Below are 21,255 nucleotides of genomic sequence, written 5' to 3'. Positions count from 1 at the left end.
CTAGCATCCTAAGAAAGGGAGAAAAGGAGATAAACTTTTTGAGTTCTTGAAAGTCTGAAAATGTCTAGTTTTAAATTTGATTGATAATTTGGGCAGGTACAGAAGTCGGCCCAACAGACATATTGCCATAGTTTCATGAATGCAGTATTTTCTCTTATTTTTACAAGGATATTAATTATAGCTTTAAAAAAATTCTTCTCTACTGTGCATTGTCTCTGTTTTGCTCTCTGTCTTTCATGTTGATGGCTTTCCTCAGACTGATGATTTCTGGCTATGCATGTCTGTTAAAGAATGCATCTCTTAACATGTAAATTTGAAGCCCTTTATACATGAGTGGAGTTGTCAACGACTGAGCTTCACTGTAGTGTTATCAACAGCATCCTGGCCTTTTTATTGGAGGATTGCCAGATTGATTATCTGGAGGTCTTTCTCTGGGACCATAAAATAAAATGTGCCCATATGGATGTATATATTCCTATGTATCGGCAAAATGTTAATTATTGGGCCAAGAACCATGCAAATTTAAGACTTTTGATGTACAGTAGTCCCCCCTTATCTATGGTTTTGCTTTCTATGGTTTCAGTTACCCTTGGCCAACTTTGACACTTGGTCAAGAAAAAGCAATGTTTGGTCTGAAAATGTTAAATGGAAAATTTCAGAACAATTCGTAAGTTTTAAATTGCATGCTGTTCTGAGATTGTTCTCACACCTTCCAGCTCTGTCCCGCCTAGGACATGACTCATCCCTCTGTCCAGCATAGCTGTCTACACTACCCACCCGTTAGTCACTTAGTCGCTGTCTTGGTGATCAGATCAACTGCCACGGTACAGCAGTGCTTGACTTCAAGTAATCCTTATTTTACTTAATAAAGTGCTTCGGGAAAGCACAAGAGTAGTGATGCTGGCAATTCAGATACACTAACGACAAGTCATAAAGTGCTTCCTTTAAGGAAAAAGGTAAAAGTTCTTGACTTAATAAGGAAACAAAAAGCAATCATGCGCTGGTGTTGCTAAGACCTAACATAAAAACAAATCTTCTATTCATGAAATTGTGAAGAAGGAAAAAGAAATTTGTGCTAGTTTTGCTTTGCACCTCAAATTGCAAAAATAACAGCTACAGCGTGTGCTACGTGCTCAGTTGAGACAGAAAAGGCATTAAATTTGTGGGTGGAAGACACCAACATAAACATGTTCTGACTGACGGCAACAGAGTTCCATCAGAGGTTTGAGGCATCCATGGGGGAGGTCTTGGAACGTATCCCCTAATGATAAGGGGGGACTACTATATTCATATATTTCATGATTCAACTTAAATTTCAGTTCCTCAGAGAGAGCTTCTCTAACCTTCACTTTTCAATTTGCCCCTCATCAGGGTAATTTCCCTTCATTTATCTTTCTCAATTCATTAAAAAGAGGATTTTTTTGTTAACTAAATTATGGTATGTTTCCTAACGAAACAGTATACAACTATTTAAATGAGGTTACAAAAAGGTATGTAGAACATGGGGTTAAACAAGACAATTTTTAAGAATTAGAACAAGATGGAAGGGGGGAATTTGTCCTACTGGCTATCATGACATTTCACAAGACTGTAATAGTTAAGAAAGTATGGAACTGGCACAAGGACAATGAGTCTGTCTGACCAAAACAGAAAGCCTGGCAACAGGCCCATGTGTGATATAAACTTGACATCCATGGGCAAGGATGGCCTTCTCAATAAATAAGGCTAGGTCAACCAATTATCCATATGGTGGGGGCAGGGGGTACTATATCTCTATCTCACTCCATATTATAGGAAAAATAAATTGCCATTTAAAGACCAAAAAAGGAAACAGGAAAACTTTAAAATTATTAAAGAAAGATGTGTGCCTTTTGGATAGGCCCAGATTTCTTAAAACTCTCTCACTCTCTCACACACACACACACATGCACACACACACACGCACACGCACATGTGCACACACATATATCCAAATCTAAAAAGAAAATACTGTTGAATGTAACTTCATCAAAATCAAAACTCTTGGATGTCAGAAGCACTAAAATAAGAATATATGCCACAGACTTTTTGCAGATATTTGTAATACATGTAATTACCGAAAGATCAGCATCCAAAATATATAAAGAATGCTTTAAAATCTATGGAAATATACAAACAATCCACTGAAAAGATGAACAAAGGATATCCCAAAGGAAGAAATCTGAATTGCCAATAAGCATATTAAAAGACTTTTTATTACAATAGCAATCACAGAAGTACGAATTAAAACCATAATGAGATACCAGGTCACACCTCATAGCTTGGCAAAAATGTAAGTCTGACAATATCAAGTACCGGCGAGGCTACAGAATAATAGAAACTCATTTCTGATGGAAGGAAATTTATATAATCTGGCAATATCTAATAAAATAGAAGACGTTTACATCTTAAGAGCTAGTAATTCTATTTCTAGGAATATACCTTTGATGGGTAGCTTTCAAATTTTTTGATCATCACACATATTTTCATTATGACCCACTATACGCATACTTACTTGTTTAACTGAAATGAAAACTCAGAAAACAGTGCTTATTCTTACTGTGACACATTCTGAGAGTTTCCATTTCGTTCTCATTCATTTTTTAATGTTGGGGTGACTCACTCAATTGATTTTACAACCACTAATGGGTATATACACTCAGTTCAAAAAACTGTCCCAGAAAATATTCTCATACATATTTTCCCGTGCACATGTGAGAGAATGTTCACTGTGGCACTCTTTGTCAAAAAAATAATTTAAACAGTGTAACAGTCAATCAGCAGAAGAACTAATTTAAAATTAAGGGTATATTCATACAACAGAATACAAAATATCAGTGCAAAGGAAAGAACCAAAGCTGTAAATATCAACACAGATAAATCTCATTAACTTTATACTAAGCAAAATGGGCAAGATATAGATGAATATATATAGTATATCATTTGTACAAACTTTTTAAACATGCAAAATAATACTATTGAGGAATATATTTATGTATAACGAATATATAAAGTATGAAGACAGGCACGGGGAAAAAGGGGAATGAGATCAGGGAAAAGTACAGAAAAGTCAAGTGAACAACTAAATCTAAATTATTAAAAACTGCCCATCTTCAGACGACATTGGGCGCAATCAAGGTGGTACGGTCATAGACAAAAATTAAACTATTGCCTCCCAGGGCAGCAGCTTCCTTCCAGACACAAGGCTAATAAAGATTCAGATTGCCAGCTAGAGAAACTCATGCAGCCAAACTGAGATCAGTCTTCAAAGCTTACAGCACTCATCCTTTAAAACTGTTCTATTTAGTAATCAAGTACTTACACTGAGTATCTATTTTTAACTAAGTAATGAAATTCAGAACATGGACAAAAAAAAATGCAATAGGTAGTTGTGGGCGGATGAGATGTCACAGCAGATGCCCCAAACACAGCCATGTGCCAGTAAGGTTGAGTCACTGCAATATGCTGAAAAAAGATACTGAGGCTCAGCTGCCACAGGTTGCAGTGAGCCTCTCTGCTTTCCTCACTGTTGTATTTGCCAGGCATCATTCCAGAATGCCGAACAGACACTTAGACATTTTCAAGATTAGAAAAATCACTAAAAATGACAAAATATGGCATCTTACAAATAGCACATGCTTGTGATCAAATTAACACAGAGTGAAGAACTAATAAACATTCAGTAAGCTCATGGAATAATTCTCTAAAATTAACAATTTGGTCCCTTCAGATCTCAGTCTATATTTTACCTACAAGAGTAAATCCAGTATTAGATAATACACTTTATATAATTTCTTTTTTTTTTTTTTTGAGACGGAGTCTCGCTCTGTCACCCAGTCTGGAGTGCAGTGGTGCTATCTCAGCTCACTGCAACCTCCACCGCCCGGGTTCATGCCATTCTCCTGCCTCAGCCTCCTGAGTAGCTGGGACTACAGGCACCTGCCACCATGCCCAGCTAATTTTTTGTATTTTTAGTAGAGACAGGGTTTCACCATGTTAGCCAGGATGATCTCGATCTCCTGACCTCATGATATGCCTGCCTCAGCCTCCCAAAGTGCTGGGATTACAGGTGTGAGCCACTGCACCCAGCCTACTATAATTTCAAAAATGTCAACTCATTTCAGGGAATGTCATTAAAAAGAATTATGCGTAACAGAATGTAAGCAATACACTATCAAGCCAATAAAAATCCTTACAAACCACAAGAACAAACCACTCTGATCCCCAAAACACATAGTTTCTCAAGGAAAACATCAACTCATTCATTCATCCATTCAAATCCTACTTACTACATTACATGTGAAAAGTACCAAGATAGACCTTAAGGAGGTATAAACATAAATTAAACAATAACTTGGCCCCTAAGATACTGATGGCCTAGCAATGGGGTTTAGAAACATACATAATCTTAAGTAAAAAGTAGAAAAATCTAGGTACCACTAGAGAAATATATATGAATTGCTATTTAAAAAAAAAGAAAGAAATCTTGCCTCAATTAGGTTCTTGCCTATTTCACCTATGAACCAGATCTAGAATATAGATACTTAGACCTTATCTCTTCAAGGGCAAGTGGCTACATGTAATAACAAGACTGGTTCTTGTGACCTTTAAAAATTGTCTCCTAATTTTATACCTTTTATATATACTGTGTTCCATAGGGTATACCTCTTTCAGTTAATAGAAATTAGACATGTAGATCCTACTTCTCATAACTGTGTCTGCTGAAGATCTAAAAGAAACGTAAATGCCAAAAGTGACACACCAAAAAGAAGCCATTCTTTTCCCTAACTCCGCCACTGTTTTGTTGCAGAAACGAGAAATGCACACTTCGGCTGATGGAAGGATTGAAGAAGGAATTGTTAATGAACTTCTAAAGAATTTCCCTGAATCTTTCAGATGAGTACTACATATAAGGCATCAATAATGTTCCAGATTAACAAGGCCTTTCACATCATTTTATGAATGTGGGTAGAGATATTTTTATTTCTTTTTTGCAGCTAAAGAAAGTAAATTCCATACATATTAAATGTCATTAAATGCAATTTCACATATTTTTCAGGCAGTTAGTCCAGAAAAAGCTAGGACTAGGCCAGGCATGGTGACTCACACCTGTAATCCCAGCACTTTGGGAGGCCAAGGTGGGTGGATCACCTGAGGTCAGGAGTTTGAGACCAGCCTAGACAACATGGTGAAACCCTGTCTCTACAAAAAATACAAAAAATTAGCCAGGCGTGGTGGCAGGCACCTGTAGTCCCACCTACACAGGAAGCTGAGGCAGGAGAATCGCTTGAAACCAGAAGGCAGAGGTTGTAGTGAGCCAAGATCGCACCATTGCACTCTAGCCTGGGCAACAAGAGCGCAACTCCATCTCAAAAACAAACAAACAAAAAAAAAACGCTAGGGCTAGTGGATTCATTTCAAATTTGTCATCAGATCCCACTATTTGCACTTAAATCTTCAACTAAACATTCAGGAATTTGAGAACACCCAAAAGGGAATCTGTGAAAAAGAAGCAACAAGACTTCATGCTGATAAATGCCAACTGGTTTCTCAGGATACTGATACAAAAAGAGTAAGAATCTCAGGTTGATATCATTTTACATATACCAGTCACCAGTCAGCAGTCCACTAGCCATCAGGCCCCTGTGAGGTCTTCAATACCTCTGAAAAGAAGGTCTGTGACATGCTAAAAAAGAAAGATTTATTTCTACATCCTATACATTCAGGTCAATGAACATTCGTGGTTGATGGGCTGGTTTTTTTTCTTTTCTTTATTTTTGTTTAGAGAAGAGGTCTGGCTATGTTGCCCAGGCTGGTTTCAAACTCCTGGGCTCAAGTGATTCACCCGTCTCAGCCTCCTGAGTAGCTGGGACTACAAGCCTGTACCACTGTGCCCAACTCAGGTTGTTCGGTTTTTTTTTTAATGACAGCTTTACTGAGATATAATTTACATACCATAAAATCACTGTAAAGTGTGCAATTTGATCATTCTTCATATATTCCCAAAGCGATGCAATCTTCACCACTAATTTTACAACATTTTTGTTACTCCAAAATCCCACACTCAAGCAGTCACTTCTGATTCCCCCAGCCTCTGGCACCCACTAATTTACTCTCTGTCTCTATGGATTAGCCTATTCTGGACACATCACATAAATGGAATCATATACTATGTGACCTTTTATAATGAGCTTCTCTCACTTAGCACAATGTTTTCAAGGTTCATCATGTTGTTCTGTGAATTAGTACTTCATTACTTTGTATGGTTAAATAATATTCTATTTTTGATATGCCAAATTTGTTTATCCATTCATCAGCTGATGGACATTTGAGTTGTTTTTGCAGGACTTCTGACTTGCAAAAACCTTAGTCATCTAATCTGATTGCTCATTTTATGGATAAAAATCTGAGATCCAGTGAGAAAATGGGAACTGCCTCCGGCTACACAGACTTAAGACTATCAATGGACATCTGAAATACCTTCTTTTCTCCAAGCTCACCCCATTCCAATAAAAGAAGAATGTGTTTGTTCCTAGCAGTAAAATGCAAGATAGGATAGGTCCAGAAGACCTGAGGTGGGAACGAAAAGAAAATAGACAGGATTAGGCACAATCTTGTTGAACCAAAGGAACTTATGAAAAGATCAACAGTTTTAAACCTTCAAAAACACAGAAAAAAAGAGATGAGCACAGTGCAGACATAAAGATGCTATTTTTAATCAGAGAAGGAAAGAAACATGAAAGTGTGGGAAAACCTGAAAAGTTACTCTGAAATATCCAGTGATCCATCTGAAAATCTTTTTATTCTCAGACCCAGAAGAAAAATACACTGATTTAAAGATTCCAGAAAGAGGAAATCAAAGTCAAAACCACAAACTGAGAAGAAATGAGCACAGTAAAGGAAGTACATCACTCTACTTTCTGCAGGCCAAAAATTGCAGTGAAGGAAACTGGAAAATACCCTCTTGAGATCTGATCTTGATGACTTCAATTAGAGATGGAGTCCATCTAAAGAAAGCATTTTGTAATTTAGGAGGTTCCAATCTGTATCTAGATTGTCTATAATAATGTGGGAAATTCAGACTGAATGAATCCTGTATACAGTCTCTATTTCAGAATCCCCACTTCCTACCACCATTTATAAGCTGGGGAAGTCTGTCTGAGCACCAGTCCTGCTGCTTGACTAAATGGCAAAAATTCTAAACCAGTAAAAAAAAAAGAAAAGAAAAAAAAAGCCTAAAAAGTCACTTTCCGATCCCTGGCTTATCTAAGGATGCGAGTTAATTTGTAAATCCCCTAATGTGTATAGTTAACTTCTAGAAGAAAAAAAAAAAAGTTAAAACTTTCTTCTTATCAACTCCACCAGAGTTCTTTCTACCAAATCCTCTTGCCTCAACAAAAAAGGAACTAACCTAACACTAGCAAAATGGATAGCAAATAGTAAATGCTCCATAAGTATCTGATTAATGAAACTGAAGATAGTATCAGATGTTTTCAAACGAATCCTACTATTCCAAAGAAGTGTCTTAGTTTTTTATCTTATCACTAAAGAACGTTAAGTCAGTATTCTTATACCCAAGTCTTTAGCTTAGTCAAACAACAGCAAGACATGTAGATGGCAAACGGCAAAAGAGTCTAACAAGGAGAAAGATGAAAGAGAATCAAGAATACAGCATTTCTACTTCTACTGCTGCTGCCGCCACTGCCAACACCCCTCCAAACCCAGCACTGCATGCTTGTCTCAGAGTCCATCCTGTTACCCAAATGATCCCACAGCAACCTCATGGCACTGCCATGAATGGAGACACACAAAGGCACCATTCACTGTGACAAGACACTGACATGCACATTGCTTTGCCTCCTGCCAGACTACCGGATGCAGAGAGGGTGCAGACCGAGGACCTTGAAAAATCAGCTTCATGTGACATCATGGTGGACATGTGTGAAAAGTACTACCCACAGAGACACTGACATGACCATCACCAGAGATCTTTCACAGAGACCATGAGCACCCTGTCACCTCGGAAGCAATGGCAGACCCAGCTGAGCAGTGCAGACCCAGCTGGACACAAGCTGCTCCAGACCCAGGCGGGTACAAGCTGCTGGCCCAGTTGCTGGAGTCTAGTGAAGAGGACAATATGGTGGGCATCCTCTATGAAAGATGTACGATAACTTCATGGAGGAGGTGGATACAACAGATAATAAGACCTACCAGTGGAAGAAGGGGCAACTTTGACATACACTAGCCACTAGCCTGAATGCCGGCGCAACTTAATCCCACCTGGAACCAGCCCGACCAAGGTAGGGTTCAAGTGTGTGATGGAACTAACTCTTAGAGAAGAGTTTCTGCAGAGACTAGGCTTCTATTGGCACATCTGGCTGCCAGACCGGGGCATGGGGCCCTGGCTCAGTGATTCCAGGTGCACCTAAGTGGAAAGAGATGGGAAATGGCAAAAGGTAGATGCCCTTGAAAGAAGCAACTCTACCACCTGGAATCTAGGCTGCCCCTACCCCAGCCATCATCTTTGTTATCTAGACTGACCAGACTAGACAATAGTAGTATAGTATATGCCCAAGGAGCCCCACTCATTCTAAAGCTAGCTGCCCCAGCCCAAGCCATGGCAGGTTCTTCAGGAGGAGGCCCTGGACCAGGTCAGTGAGATTCCTGGCTGCATCTTTGTCCATACCAACAGCTCCATTTGTGGATGCCATATCCAAGAAGGTACTTTGAACATGGCCCGTGCAAACTTGCCCTAGTGCCCAATGCCTACGCCTATGCCTCCCACAAATCCCAGAGTCCAATGAAATTTCTCCATTTTTTAAAAAAAAGGCAACATATCTAGTAAGAAAGTACTCAAAAATGATGGGGATATGTCAAAAGGACACAAAAGCCACTTGATAGAGTTCTCAATGACAAAAAGCTGGAACTGACCAAAAAAAAAATGATAATAATATTTAATGTATAACCCACAGAAAAAAATAAATACCTAACAATTCATACTGGCATAAGTAAATAACTGAATAAATAAATAACTGAAGGAAAAGGAACAGTGTTTCTTCATAGTAGAATTCAAATTAATAAACGAGGAAGAACGAGAAAAAGAGAAAAAACACTTTTAGACAAGGATCAGAGTAGTAATAGTTAGAGGCAAGAATCATCCATGGATGCTGAAATTAATGGACAAAAGGATGATTAGAAACCAGATATTTGCAAAGTCTCAAAGCATTTCTCAGCAAAATACAGTACTTAACTAATTACAAGGAGAAAAATCAGTTAACTTTACAGTGATCACTTAACCAAATTATCAAAGTTAACTTAGTAGTAAAAAGGCATATGGACATCATATATTCCCTGATCTGATGCACTAAGGATGGTACAACAACATATCTGTACTACACTTGGGAAAAAACATATTTTTCACTCTAACGAAAAGAAAACATTAGACAAACCCATGTGGATGCACATTTTACAAAATAAGTAGCCGGTACTCTTTAGAAGTGTCAAGGTCATGACAGGCAAAGAAAAATTGAGGAACTGTAACTGTTGGGTAGACTAAGGAGACATGATGATTGGATCCTGGAACAAGAAAAAGGCATTGATGGGAAGACTGGCGAAATTCAAATAAAACCTGTAGGACAATTAACAATATTATAACAATGCTAATTTCCTGTAGTATTTCTGTAACTTTTTTGTAAATCTAAATTTGTTTCAGAAAAAAAAAAATCTGTTTTTTAATGCAACATTTCTAGGTGTGAGATCTTACTGTTTCAACCCCATTGTGAGAAATGACCCATTTTGACTAGCTTTTATAATTTTCATATTAAGAGAGTTTATCAAATGATATCAGATTCAGAATATGTTTGTTGCTGGACTGCAGCAAACACAGTAAGACAACAAGCCAATGAATGAAAAACACGCTTCTAAAACTCTGACGGCATACTCTTCACAAAGAAAAAACAGAAAAAAGACATGAACATCCTAGTCATAAAACAATGGCCCACAACACAAATAAAATAACCTGAAACATAAAATGTCAAGAACTGAACAAAACCAACTGAATCAACATATGACGAGATGATGACGTGGTGGGTTTCTGTCGTGGTCAATTTTTATGAGTCTGGTAAGGAAGGGCTGTCATTAGGTAAAGGTTGAATTGGTTCTGGTACATACCCAGATTTTAAGTCAGTTATCCTCAAACAGTTTGTAGCATCCAGTCCCACTTTTCCATTCCGGACCACGCTAGATATGAAAGGAGAGAGCATTGGAGATATTCGGTTCAAGGCCACTTCTGGGGACATTTTAACTTGACTTGTAAATCACCACTGAAAGTAGAAGGAAAGAATGATGATCAGGGCTTACAAATGGACTAGATACAACACGCTTCCTGAAAACTGGACAGCATACAGCAGTTCCTCTTGCAGGAACAAATAATTCCTTTCCCATCTCTAGTGCAGCCTCTTCCAGTGATCTTCCAGAAGAAACCACCTCACTTCTGCTCAGCTACTCAGGACTGGGACTACACCACTGCTTTTCAGGAACAGAAGGAACCCTGAAATACAATTCCCTCTTCCTTCCCAAAGCTGATTTCTTCACTGCCATACTCTACTTAAAGTGGTCCCACTCTATCTCACAACTGGCTTGTTCTATTTTAGTTGAGTCCAAGGAGCCCTTGCTAGCAATCCTCTATCCCAACACAAAAACACAGACATCACTGAGTTAGCAATCTCTCCCTCTGTGTCCCCACAAGGAGTAAAAACTTGATGGATAATACCATATAAAACCCTACAACAGGCTAACCTGCTTGCAACTATTCCTTACTAGAAATTATTTACTGCTGATATACTTTTTTTTTTTTTTTTTTTTTTGGAGACGGAATCTCACTCGGTTGCCAGGCTGGACTGCAACAGCACAATCTCGGCTCACTGCAACCTCCACCTCCCAGGTTCAAGTGATTCTCCTGCCTCAGCCTCCTGAGTAGCTGGGACTACAGGCATGCGCCACCAGGCCCAGCTAATTTTTGTATTTTTAGTAGAGACGGGGTTTCACCATGTTGGCCAGGATGGTCTCGATCTCTTGACCTCATGATCCACCCGCCTCGGCCTCCCAAAGTGCTGGGATTACAGGCATGAGCCACTGCGCCCGGCCCACTGCTGATATACCTTTCTTAATAATCTTTCCGTCCACAATGTAGTAAAACTACCTGTTTATGTGATCTCTTCCCTGCAGGGACTACATTTTGAATCCCCAAGGTTTAACAGAAATACCTGGCACATGCTAAACACTCAATAAACATTTTTTAATAAATAAATGAGTAAGGGGACAAAAGTTAGAGAAATATTTCTGTATGGAGAAAAGATAATGTGCCCCCCCAAAAAAATTTGGTAGGGGAATACATATAACAAAATCCAAGGGATAGATATAGCAAAAATCTACTTGACAATTAAATTATGAAAACATCACCTATGCAGCTATCAAGCAACACAGACTAACATGGATCTTAAGGTATTTGACTTTAAGGCACTAAGTCCTTACACTTAAAACCACAAAAGTAGAACCAATACATCATATCTAAATTATCTGGAAACTCACGGGGCTGGGGGAGAGAGTACACGAATTCTTCTTAATAGATTTCTAAATGAAAGCCTCTTCCTTCAGAGGAATAAGTCAATTCAAATGATCGTTTCCTTCCTCAATTTTAAAGAATAATGCCACATCAAAAGAAAATTAATTTCCAGCAAGTTACCAGTAAATGATGTTCTGGTTCTAGTTTTCATACATTATACCACATGAAAACTTACAAGTCCTTGCTAAAATAAATGTTGAAAAGTAGAACTTGTTTCAATGTATTATTTCAGATAGTAAATAATAAATTTATTTGCTAATTTGATAGCTCAAAAAATAACACTTTGACCCTATATAGTGATGACACCCAGAATTATCTTCAAGATACTTATAACACCTTTATACTTATACTTCAGTTCCAAAATCATTCTTTTTGTAAATATAAAACAAGCTCTTCTTCTGACCACTTAACAGATGACCTCCCCCCCGACTATTCTCTCATTTCAAAGTAAGACTAAACATCTAACACTGTACTACCAATCATAAAAATCATGTACTTTTTAAAATGTTTTATCACTTATAAGGAGCGTCCACATATACTACTGCAGTTGATCTTCACAAGCCTGAGGTAGTAAAGAATTTTAATTCCCATTTTGCAGATAATATGGGTAATTATTATCATTTGATTCTGAACAGTATACTAATCCACATCATAATTTTGAAGCCTATCTTTTTCCATTCGCCAACATTTCCACCTTCATGTCTATGACACAATTCTTGAAGGGATGCTTATCAAAGTCATATGCTAAGTACAAATATACCCATGTTATAAAAAAGCAAAAGGGTCTCACCTATATTACAAAATTGTTCTTCTGTGTTTCTTCCCACAGTACCTATTATTACTTTATCTCTTGTTTCTACAAAAGAAGGAAACAGAACCAACACATTCTAGACATCTATCTACCCGCTATCAGGCATTATATTACTCACCTCTATCTGTAATTTCATTTACTTCCCCCCAACTCTGTTCCCTGAGAACAATAATTGTTCCCATTTGACAAATGGAAGCTAAAGAAACTTGACAAATAGAAAATTAAAGCTCAACAAAATAGAGTAACTTGTTGAATGTTGGAAGTTGGAGCATCAGAATTCGAATCTGGCTTCTTCAAGTCCACTATACCCATCTTCCTCTCAAATAAACATTGATAACTTCGATCACCAAAGAGAAAAGCATCAAGGTGATTTTTTAAAGCGTATATCTTATAAAATGTGAACAGACAAAAAGTAACAAATTTAAACAAATGATTGCTTTACCACTAAAAACAAACTGGACTATTGCTGGGCTACTGCTGAACCTGTTCTGAGTGATTCACTAGAAAAATGTTAAAGGGAACAACCTTGCTCTAGAAGCCAAACCATACTAAAAGTGACACCAATACATCCTAATTCAGCAACGGTCGTGACTTTAGAATGACACCTTAGGGAATCAATTCTCTTTATTTCTAGGGCAGCCATAATACTATCTTTTGACAGTGCAAGGTTTCACGCAGTTTTAAAATCTATTTCAACCACAAGGAGGTGTGACTTCTCTTTAAAAAAAAAGGGGGGGGGGGCTGGAATACAATGACTCCAAAATCAGAGGTCACTTAGCCAAAAACACTGGTCCTTTGGTGCAGTGAACCGGGTACATGGACAGGGAGTCACCACCAGTAGTAACTCTTACGCATGGAAGCACTATAATACACCCCAGATACACAAATATTTATGGTGGTCAGAGTCCCCTGAACGCTTCTCCTGTAATTTGTATTTCCTGATTTTGACGTATTGCAAAAGGAAAATGCAAAATTACAATTTTTCCAAGGGTCTGCTACCCCAAAATAAAGTTACAAAAGGTCCTTTGATGAGAGGCCTGGGGATTACAAAGACGTCTAAAGCACCATCCAGGTTCTTGCAATTAAAATTAGATGACAAACACGGAAACATGTGCCCTGCTGACGTCATGGAACGGAAAGGGGTGGCATCCTGCTGCGTCACGTCGACGTCATACAGCGCACGAGGGAAGTTACACTGGGGAAGCAATTTCCCCCAAGGGGCAACATTCGAGAAAAACAAGCTAGCTCAGACCCGAAGAATGACCACCCCACTCTAGGGGACGTCTTAAAAGGGACACTCTCCCCTCTCCCAAACTGTATGGTTCCCCTCATCAGGCAACAAGGAACTGATACTCGGGGTTTACAGGGACCAGGGGATGGGCCATATATGGAGAAAGAGACGCATCTGGCCTTGGGGGCTCGTTCTTGAGGGGATCAGCGTGATGGGGATGAAAAGGGCATCTTTGGAACGGGGGCCTTCCCCATAGGAAGAGGCGAGTCCCCTGGCCATATTTAAACCACAGTTCTCCACGCCACCTGTGCGACTCGGGATCCAACCTCCCCGCACCAGCCCCAGTCCAGGTACCTGGAACTTAGTCCGATCGGTAACCGGCGACTACGTGGGGTACAGGTACCCGAGCGCGCCCCCGACCGACGCACCGACCTGCGCGCGCGCCGCGGGCCGGATGCGTGCGCACTCCCCGGACGTCCCGCCCCGCCCCCTCTGCGGCCCCAGAGCTGGGCGGCGTGCGCGCCCCCGCGCCGCGCGGAACCGGGCGCTCGGAAAGGCGTCCCCGCGGTGCCTGACAGTTCCTTCCTCAGTGCCTGCCCCGTGAGTGGCGAGGAGCGCGGAGTCTTGCCATATCAGGAGGGCCCTGTTACGTGAGGCTGTGCACGGAGACTATTCCAGGAAGAAGAGGGGACACTTGGTGGGCGGGGTGATTTCGGGCAGTCAGGTGGGCGACCCGCGTAGGCGTCTGAAAGGCCCGCGTCGTTAGGGAAGGCAGGAGCGGCGTCTGTGGTTACAGGGTTAGGCAAAGGGCAGAGGTCAGCGTCCAGGTTGGACAGCAGCACCTTTGAGCGATGGCGGCGTCTGGGGAACCCTGGAGGCAGTGGCAGGAGGAGGTGGCGGCGGTGGTAGTGGTGGGCTCCTGCATGACCGACCTGGTCAGGTTAGTCCGGGGCGAGTTACTGAGTCTGCGGCTTGGGGGAGGAGGTGTGCCGTGCGCTGTGCGCCCGGCGGAGCTCTTGGGCGCTGGGTCTCCAGGGATAGACCGTGCTAGCTTTGGATATGAGCTGCAGGTTTTCGCAGCCCTCAGCCTGCCTTCCCGGCATGAAAGAATTTGAGTCTGTAAAGGTAAATCTCAGGGGAGGGGACATAAGAGGCCAGGGCTTAGTGAAAGCTCTAATAGTACTAAAAGCGCTCCCCAAAGACCTTTCTTGGCCCAGCTGCTGAGCCTTTCCCCAAACGAGCCAGGGAACTTTGCCTACGTCATTTTACCTCCGAGAATGTGCCTACCTCACAGGGTTGTTGTGAGGACTAAATGAAGTAAAGTGTTTTGTCAAGCGTAACATTATCCAGTTTGGATATTATTCGTCTGAGCTTATTGTATAAAATAATGAGTCGAGCAGAAGTAAAAAAAGTCTGTCAGCTTTCCCCATGTTGATTGTCGGCATTACTGCGGTATTTTATATTTACAGCGTATTTTTCAGCAAGCCAGGTATGAATCAAAATAAAAACATAAACACAGTATTTACAACCACTGAAAACTATGATCAAATTATGATAGAAAATATGGCAAATGAAAATTGTTGAGTTAGGTCAGTAAGACTGAGTAGACAGATCCTTCTGATTTATCTTTTTTTAAAATTAAGGTAGCTTTTCTGATTATAAAAATAATGTATGTTCATTGTAAAAGTAGTAATAAATTCAGATATTCCAAGAAAATCCTACCACTCCAATTACTGCAGTTCAGTCTTTTGATGAGTATCTTTTCAGATGTAATGCTACTTTTATGTTATAAAAATGATCAGGTATACTACAGTAACACCTCATCTGTCCTGAAATGTTGCTTTTCCAAAGGGTATTAGAGAACGTGGAACTAAACAAAAAAGCCTTGGGGCAATCAAAATAAGTCACCAAATTGCTGCACCAAACCACCTGTATTCTACTCAAAAAGTCTAGGGTCTTCATGTAACCAATTTAACCTTACCTTAAAATATTTATAAGCTGTGTCGCCAAATTTCCACTGAGATTACAAAGGTGGGAGTAGAGAGGAGAGACTGCTAGAGGCAATTATAGTGACTGATGAAAACTTGAGGGTGAGTAGGAGACTATGTAACAAGAAGAAGCAACAAAAGAATTTTAAATATCAATGACCTTTATTTTTCCACAAATATTAGAACTATTTTGTCAGACACTGTGCCAAGATAAAAATACTTTCCTTTGGTGACAGAGCATAAAATTGAATCTAGTTGGAGACATTTGTTGAAGAGGCCTATACATCTTTTTCTAGAGCAAGAGTCAGTAAACTTTTCTGTAAAGGGCCAGATAGTAAATATTTTAGACTTCGCAAGCCATGTATGGTCTAGGTCACATTTTTTTAACAACATTTTTTAAATGTAAAAACCATTCTTACCTCCCAAGCCTTACAAGAACATCCTGCAGGCCATAGATTACAGACACCTGTGTAGAAAGAACATCACTGTGTTTACAACACAATATAGCAATTGCTTTTACTGGTGATGACTCTTTTCAATAAAAGGTTATATGGTACTTGTTAAATTTTATATAAAAATAGAACATGTATTTCACTTTAGAAAAAGTTTCATCAAAAATTCATAAAGTTTAGTTACATAAAGAATAAATCTTCAGTAAACCTTCATCTAAAATGATCATCCCATGCGAAATCCACCTAGCTAAATGTTTACCGTGATTTTGTATGTGAAGTGGCAGAAGAGTAAGAAAACTAAAGTGGGCCAGGTGCAGTGGCTCACACCTGTGATCCCAGCACTTTGGGAGGCCAAGGTGGGCAGATCACCTGAGGTCAGGAGTTTGAGACCAGCCCAGCCAACATGGTGAAACCCCATCTCTACTAAAAATATAAAAATTAGCTGGGCGTGGTAGCTGGCGCCTGTGATCCCAGCTACTCAGGAGGCTGAGGCAGGAGAATTGCTTGAACCTGGGAGGTGGAGGTAGCAGTGAGCCGAGATTGCGCCATTGCACTCCAGCTTGGGCGACAAGAGCAAAACTCCATCTCAAAACAAAAAAGAAAAAGAAAAGAAAATTAAGTTTTCTCATACATACTACCTGAATAAAAGTGTCAGGGTTAAAATTCAGAGCCATTTCCTTGTTACCAAACTAAGAACTTTCTGTGAAGCTTGACCATCGGATACTAAAAATAACTATAGTACTTTGTGGGGTGGGGTAGGGGAGTGGTGTCAAAGGCCCATTTTAGCATCCATCCATCAGGGTTTAAAATCTTATTTCAGAGCTAGAAAAATCTGGAAATTGTTTATTCTAGTCCTTCAGTTTTTAGATAAATAAACTGAAGCCCAAAGAAGAATTTCTCCTCTTTCCCATATTCTTTCCTTCATAAAATATCCAAGTTTCTTTTCTTCACATGAATCATTAGTACAAATTTTACTAATAGTAAAATCATTAGTTAAAATTTTTACTAATGATTCACTAATGATTAGTAAAATCATTAGTAAAAATTTTAACTAATGATTGGTAAAATCGTTAGTAAAAAATCATTAGTAAAATCATTAGTAAAAATTTTATTCCCGTATAGACCCTCTCTACTAATTCCCACAGCTTTTCAACAAACTTTTCATGGTCTCTCATTACTTATGACTCTGAAGATCTTCACAGAAATCAGAGTATAGGATTTTCATTTAAAACCCTGCATCGGTGATAAACTTGGGTGCAACTTTTCTGGTTACAGTTAGTATCATGATTATATTAGTTATCTACTGCTGCTGTAACAAATTACCAAACTTAATAATTAAGTAACGCAAGTTTATTTTTTTTACAGTTCTGGAGGTCAGAAGTCTAATACAGGTCTCACTGGGCTAAAATCAAGGTACAGCAGGGCTGGGCTCCATTCTGGAGACTCTAGAGGAGGCTCTGTTTTCTTTCCTTTTCCACCTTCCAGAGACTGCCCACGTCCTTGGTTCATCGTGGCCACTTCCTCCATCTTCAAAGCCAGCAATGGTTGTTCAGGTCTTTCTCACATCACATCACTCTGACCCCCAGTCTTCTGGCTCCCTCTTCTACATTATAAGAATGCTTGTGATTACGTTAGGCCCAACCAGATAATTCAGGATAATCTCTTTATTTTATGGTGGCTTATTAGGAACCTTAATTTCCCCTTGCCATGTAACAACATATTCACAAATTCTGGGGATTTGGATGTGGACATCCTTTGCGATAGGGGAGCAGAGAATATGTTATTTTTGCTACCACAGTGGTTAAGCTTGAAGTAAAAAATCCTACAATACTGAGTTCTCAGAGACTCTTTGAAGCCTATCATTCTATCCTCACATTTTACAGGTGAGATAAGGAAGAAAGCTTCAATAACTTACTCCAAATCACACAGCCAGTGAGTGGCATAGTAAAGGCTGCTACCCAGGTTTCCCAATCCTTACCTTTCTTTTTTATTTTTTTAAATACATATTTTCTATTTTTAAAAAAAAAAAAAAAAATGGGTTCTCGCTGTATTGCCCAGGCTGGTCTTAAACTCCTGGGCTCAAGCTATCCTCCTACTTGGCCTACCAAAGTGCAGTGGTTACAGGCGTGAGCCACCGTGCCTGGCCCCAATTCTTATCTTTCCATTATATCATTCTACCTCTAACTCTGACTAGTGTTTATTGCCCTTTTCATCTACAGTACATTTGATAGCTTGTAGTCTATACATTCATTGTTAACTTTATAAACTGATAAGGAATAACAACTAAGGATTTATAATTTTCAAGTCTAAAGATAGTATCTTTATTACTGTGCCTTATTCCTAAATTTAACTGTAACTAACCTGGACACCCATGCCTATTCTTTAGTATCACTTCAGAAATAAAACTGCTTCAATAACTAAGCCCTTTTGGATGGCATCCAAGCCCAACTTACTGTATATATTACATTACTGTATGCCAGACACTGCTAATTCAATCAATGAATAACTGTTTTTTTCATTTCTAATTTCAGTCAGCTATGAGTAATAAGTCCTGTGTAGTAATAATTTTTAAAAATCATTAGCTCATACAGCATGACAAACAATTGAAATTATTTAATATTCACTTATATTTTTCTCATTATCCTCTTCCTTCTTGAACACTCATCTCTAAAGTTACACACTACAAAGATACAAGAAATGAACCCTGGTCTTATGGGATATAAAGTCAAAGATTTTCCAAAGACAGATTTCCCCACAAAAAAAAAAAGTGTGAACATTTTTAGACATTAGGCTCATAGGCCTTTGTTAATCATGCTTTCATTAGTAATCCTTATTTTTTTATGACCTGTATCACCCATTTTTTCAATTATTCATTTGAGGAATACTTATTGAATTTATAGTGTGTGCCAGGCACTTCCCGATGTGCAGAGGATACAGCAGTGAAAACACAGACAAAAATCCCTGCCTCATGAAGTTTACATTCTAGTAAGACAATATCAGTAGAAATAAGATAAATACATAGTATGTTAGATAAAAGCTAAGGAGAAAAGTTAAACATGTAAAGAGGGATGGGAATAGGAACTTTAGATTACCGGCTTCAGAAAGCCTCACTGAAAAGGTCATTTAGAGTAAAGACCTAAAGGAGGAAGGAAAACAAGTCATAATGTGAGGGAAGAGCCTTCCAGGCAGAGGGGATAGCATACTCGAAGGCCCTGTTCAGTGAAGAACATGGAGTCCAGTGTGGCTGAAGAAGAAAAAAGGAGTCAGGAGAGAGCAATCAGTGATTAAAGAACATTGAGTCATACTCTGCATGAGATGAAAAGCTAGTGGAGGATTTGAGCAGAGGAGTGGCATAATCTTATTTTGATTTTAATAGGATCTCTCTAAGGGCTATGTGAGAATAAATAGCATGAAGGAAGGCAAATACAGAAGCAGGGAGACAAATTGAGAGTCACTCCCAACAGTCTAGGGAAGAAATGATGGTAGCTGGAAAGCAGTGCAAGTGGAGAGAAAGCATCTTTTGATTATATTTTTGGAGTAGAGTTGACAGGATATGCTGCAGAGTAAGAGATCTGTCAAGGATTACTCTTAAGTGCTACAGCCTCTGCAACTGGAAGAGGAAATTGACCTCTACTAAAATGCAGAAGATTGTGTGCAGAGAAAGTTGGGTGGGAGAGGGCTGTATCAGGGGCACAGAGTGGACATGGGAGCGTTGAGGTACCTACTAGACATCCAACTGAAGAGGTCAGGAAGACAGATACAAAAGTTTGGAGTTCCAAGGAGAGGTCCAACCCGGAGTTATAAATTTCAGAGTCATCAGTATATAGATGGTATTTAAAGCCATGAGGCTGGATGAGATCACTGAGGGTCTGATCTCCTAGGGCACTACAACATTTAGAGGATAAATTTTTAATAAAATTGACTTCCTGTCTCTCTTCCAGTCTCTCTACAGTCCTAAAACTTGCTTTGAGACAAGCTTAATACAAACCTATGTTTATATTTCCATGGCAATAGACTCTGATGTCAACTAAAACTGTGTTATCTTTTTACATGCTGCCAATTAAAAGTGATGGCTTGAGAGATAAGACTCGTATTCACCCAAGCGTCTAAATTTAATCCTGCCAAATCAGGAAATAAGTGCCTAATTTTCAAAAGGTTTAATTGAATAGTGGAATAAGTGAATTTAGAAACTTTTAGATCCAAAGTGGATGAAGCATTAGACCTAGATTACTTAAAAAAAAAGTTATGGCCAGGCACAGTGGTGGCTCAAGCCTATAATCCCAGCACTTTGGGAAGCTGAGGCGGGTGGATTCCTTGAGCTCAGGAGTTAAGACCAGCCTGGGCAACATGGCAAAAACCCATCTCTGCAAAAAATACATAAATTAGCTGGGCGTAGTGGTGTGAGCCTGTGGTCCCAGCTCCTGGGGGGCTGAGGTGGGAGGATCACTGGAGACCCAGAGGTTGAGGCTGCAGTGAGTCTTGATTGCACACTGTACTCCAGCCTGGGCAACAGACTGAGACCCTGTTAAACATACAAAATAAAAAAGAGTTATACTGTACCTATCGAAGTTTATATTTGTTTGACATAATACAGTGCTTTCTAACTGGGACACAGGTTAGAGAGTCAAGAAGCCTCTTGGCTGGTCGTATTTAAAACAGAGAAATCTCTTTTACAGTCACATTTTCAGAAACTAAAAAAGGAATATTAATCCAAAAAGTATCATGCTTTCCCAGTATTGGAGGAATATAATATCATCCTTCATTATTCTTTCTGCTTCTTAAATTGATCTGAAAAGTTGCTTATAAGTTACCAATCATTTATTAAATTAGTATTTTGTTGAACATAGTTCTATCAGCTGTATTGCCTAATATCAAAAGTTTAATTTAATTAGATCTCATTTGTCAATTTTTGCTTTTGTTGCAATTGCTTTTGGCATTTTTGCCATGAAATTTTTGCCTGTCCTATGTCCAGAATGGTATTGCCTAGGTTGTCTTCCAGGGTTTTTATGGTTTCAGGTTTCATTCATCTTTAATTCATCTTGAGTTGATTTTTGTATTTGTTGTGAGAAAGGGGTCCAGTTTTGGTCTCTGCACGTGGCTAGACAGTTATTCCAGCACCATTTATTGAATAG

General features: G+C 39.3%; 2 protein-coding genes across 9 annotated transcripts in view; one reads left to right on the top strand and one right to left on the bottom strand.

Annotated features, from left to right (window-relative positions):
• BABAM2 (BRISC and BRCA1 A complex member 2) overlaps positions 1–14,210 on the bottom strand; it is a 452,593-nt gene extending 438,383 nt beyond the window's left edge. For 2 of the 6 annotated variants that reach the window (XR_012095242.1, XR_005243113.2), the window contains exons 1-2: positions 14,038–14,177; positions 10,189–10,340 (exon numbers count right to left, since the gene is read on the bottom strand). Coding sequence is in view for 4 of the 6 variants with exons in the window: in XM_038006214.2 (XP_037862142.1) it covers positions 10,189–10,316 (128 nt within the window). In the remaining 2 variants the exon portion in view is untranslated. Of the gene's footprint in view, positions 1–10,188; positions 10,341–12,431; positions 12,498–14,037 lie in introns of all 6 variants that reach the window. The other 4 variants (XM_038006214.2, XM_007971088.3, XM_007971084.3 and 1 more) reach the window with 4 other exon arrangements.
• A 29-nt stretch (positions 14,211–14,239) lies between these two features.
• RBKS (ribokinase) overlaps positions 14,240–21,255 on the top strand; it is a 108,693-nt gene continuing 101,677 nt past the window's right edge. For all 3 annotated transcript variants that reach the window (XM_038006216.2, XM_073022887.1, XM_038006217.2), the window contains exon 1: positions 14,240–14,623. In XM_038006216.2, coding sequence (XP_037862144.1) covers positions 14,535–14,623 — 89 coding nt within the window. In that variant the 5' untranslated portion in view covers positions 14,240–14,534. The remainder of the gene's footprint in view (positions 14,624–21,255) is intronic.

The sequence above is a fragment of the Chlorocebus sabaeus genome, chromosome 14 (assembly GCF_047675955.1).
Source record: "Chlorocebus sabaeus isolate Y175 chromosome 14, mChlSab1.0.hap1, whole genome shotgun sequence".
NCBI lineage: Eukaryota > Metazoa > Chordata > Mammalia > Primates > Cercopithecidae > Chlorocebus > Chlorocebus sabaeus.
The sequence above is the reverse complement of the archived record's forward strand: the minus strand, read 5'-3'. Positions and strand labels throughout refer to the sequence as shown.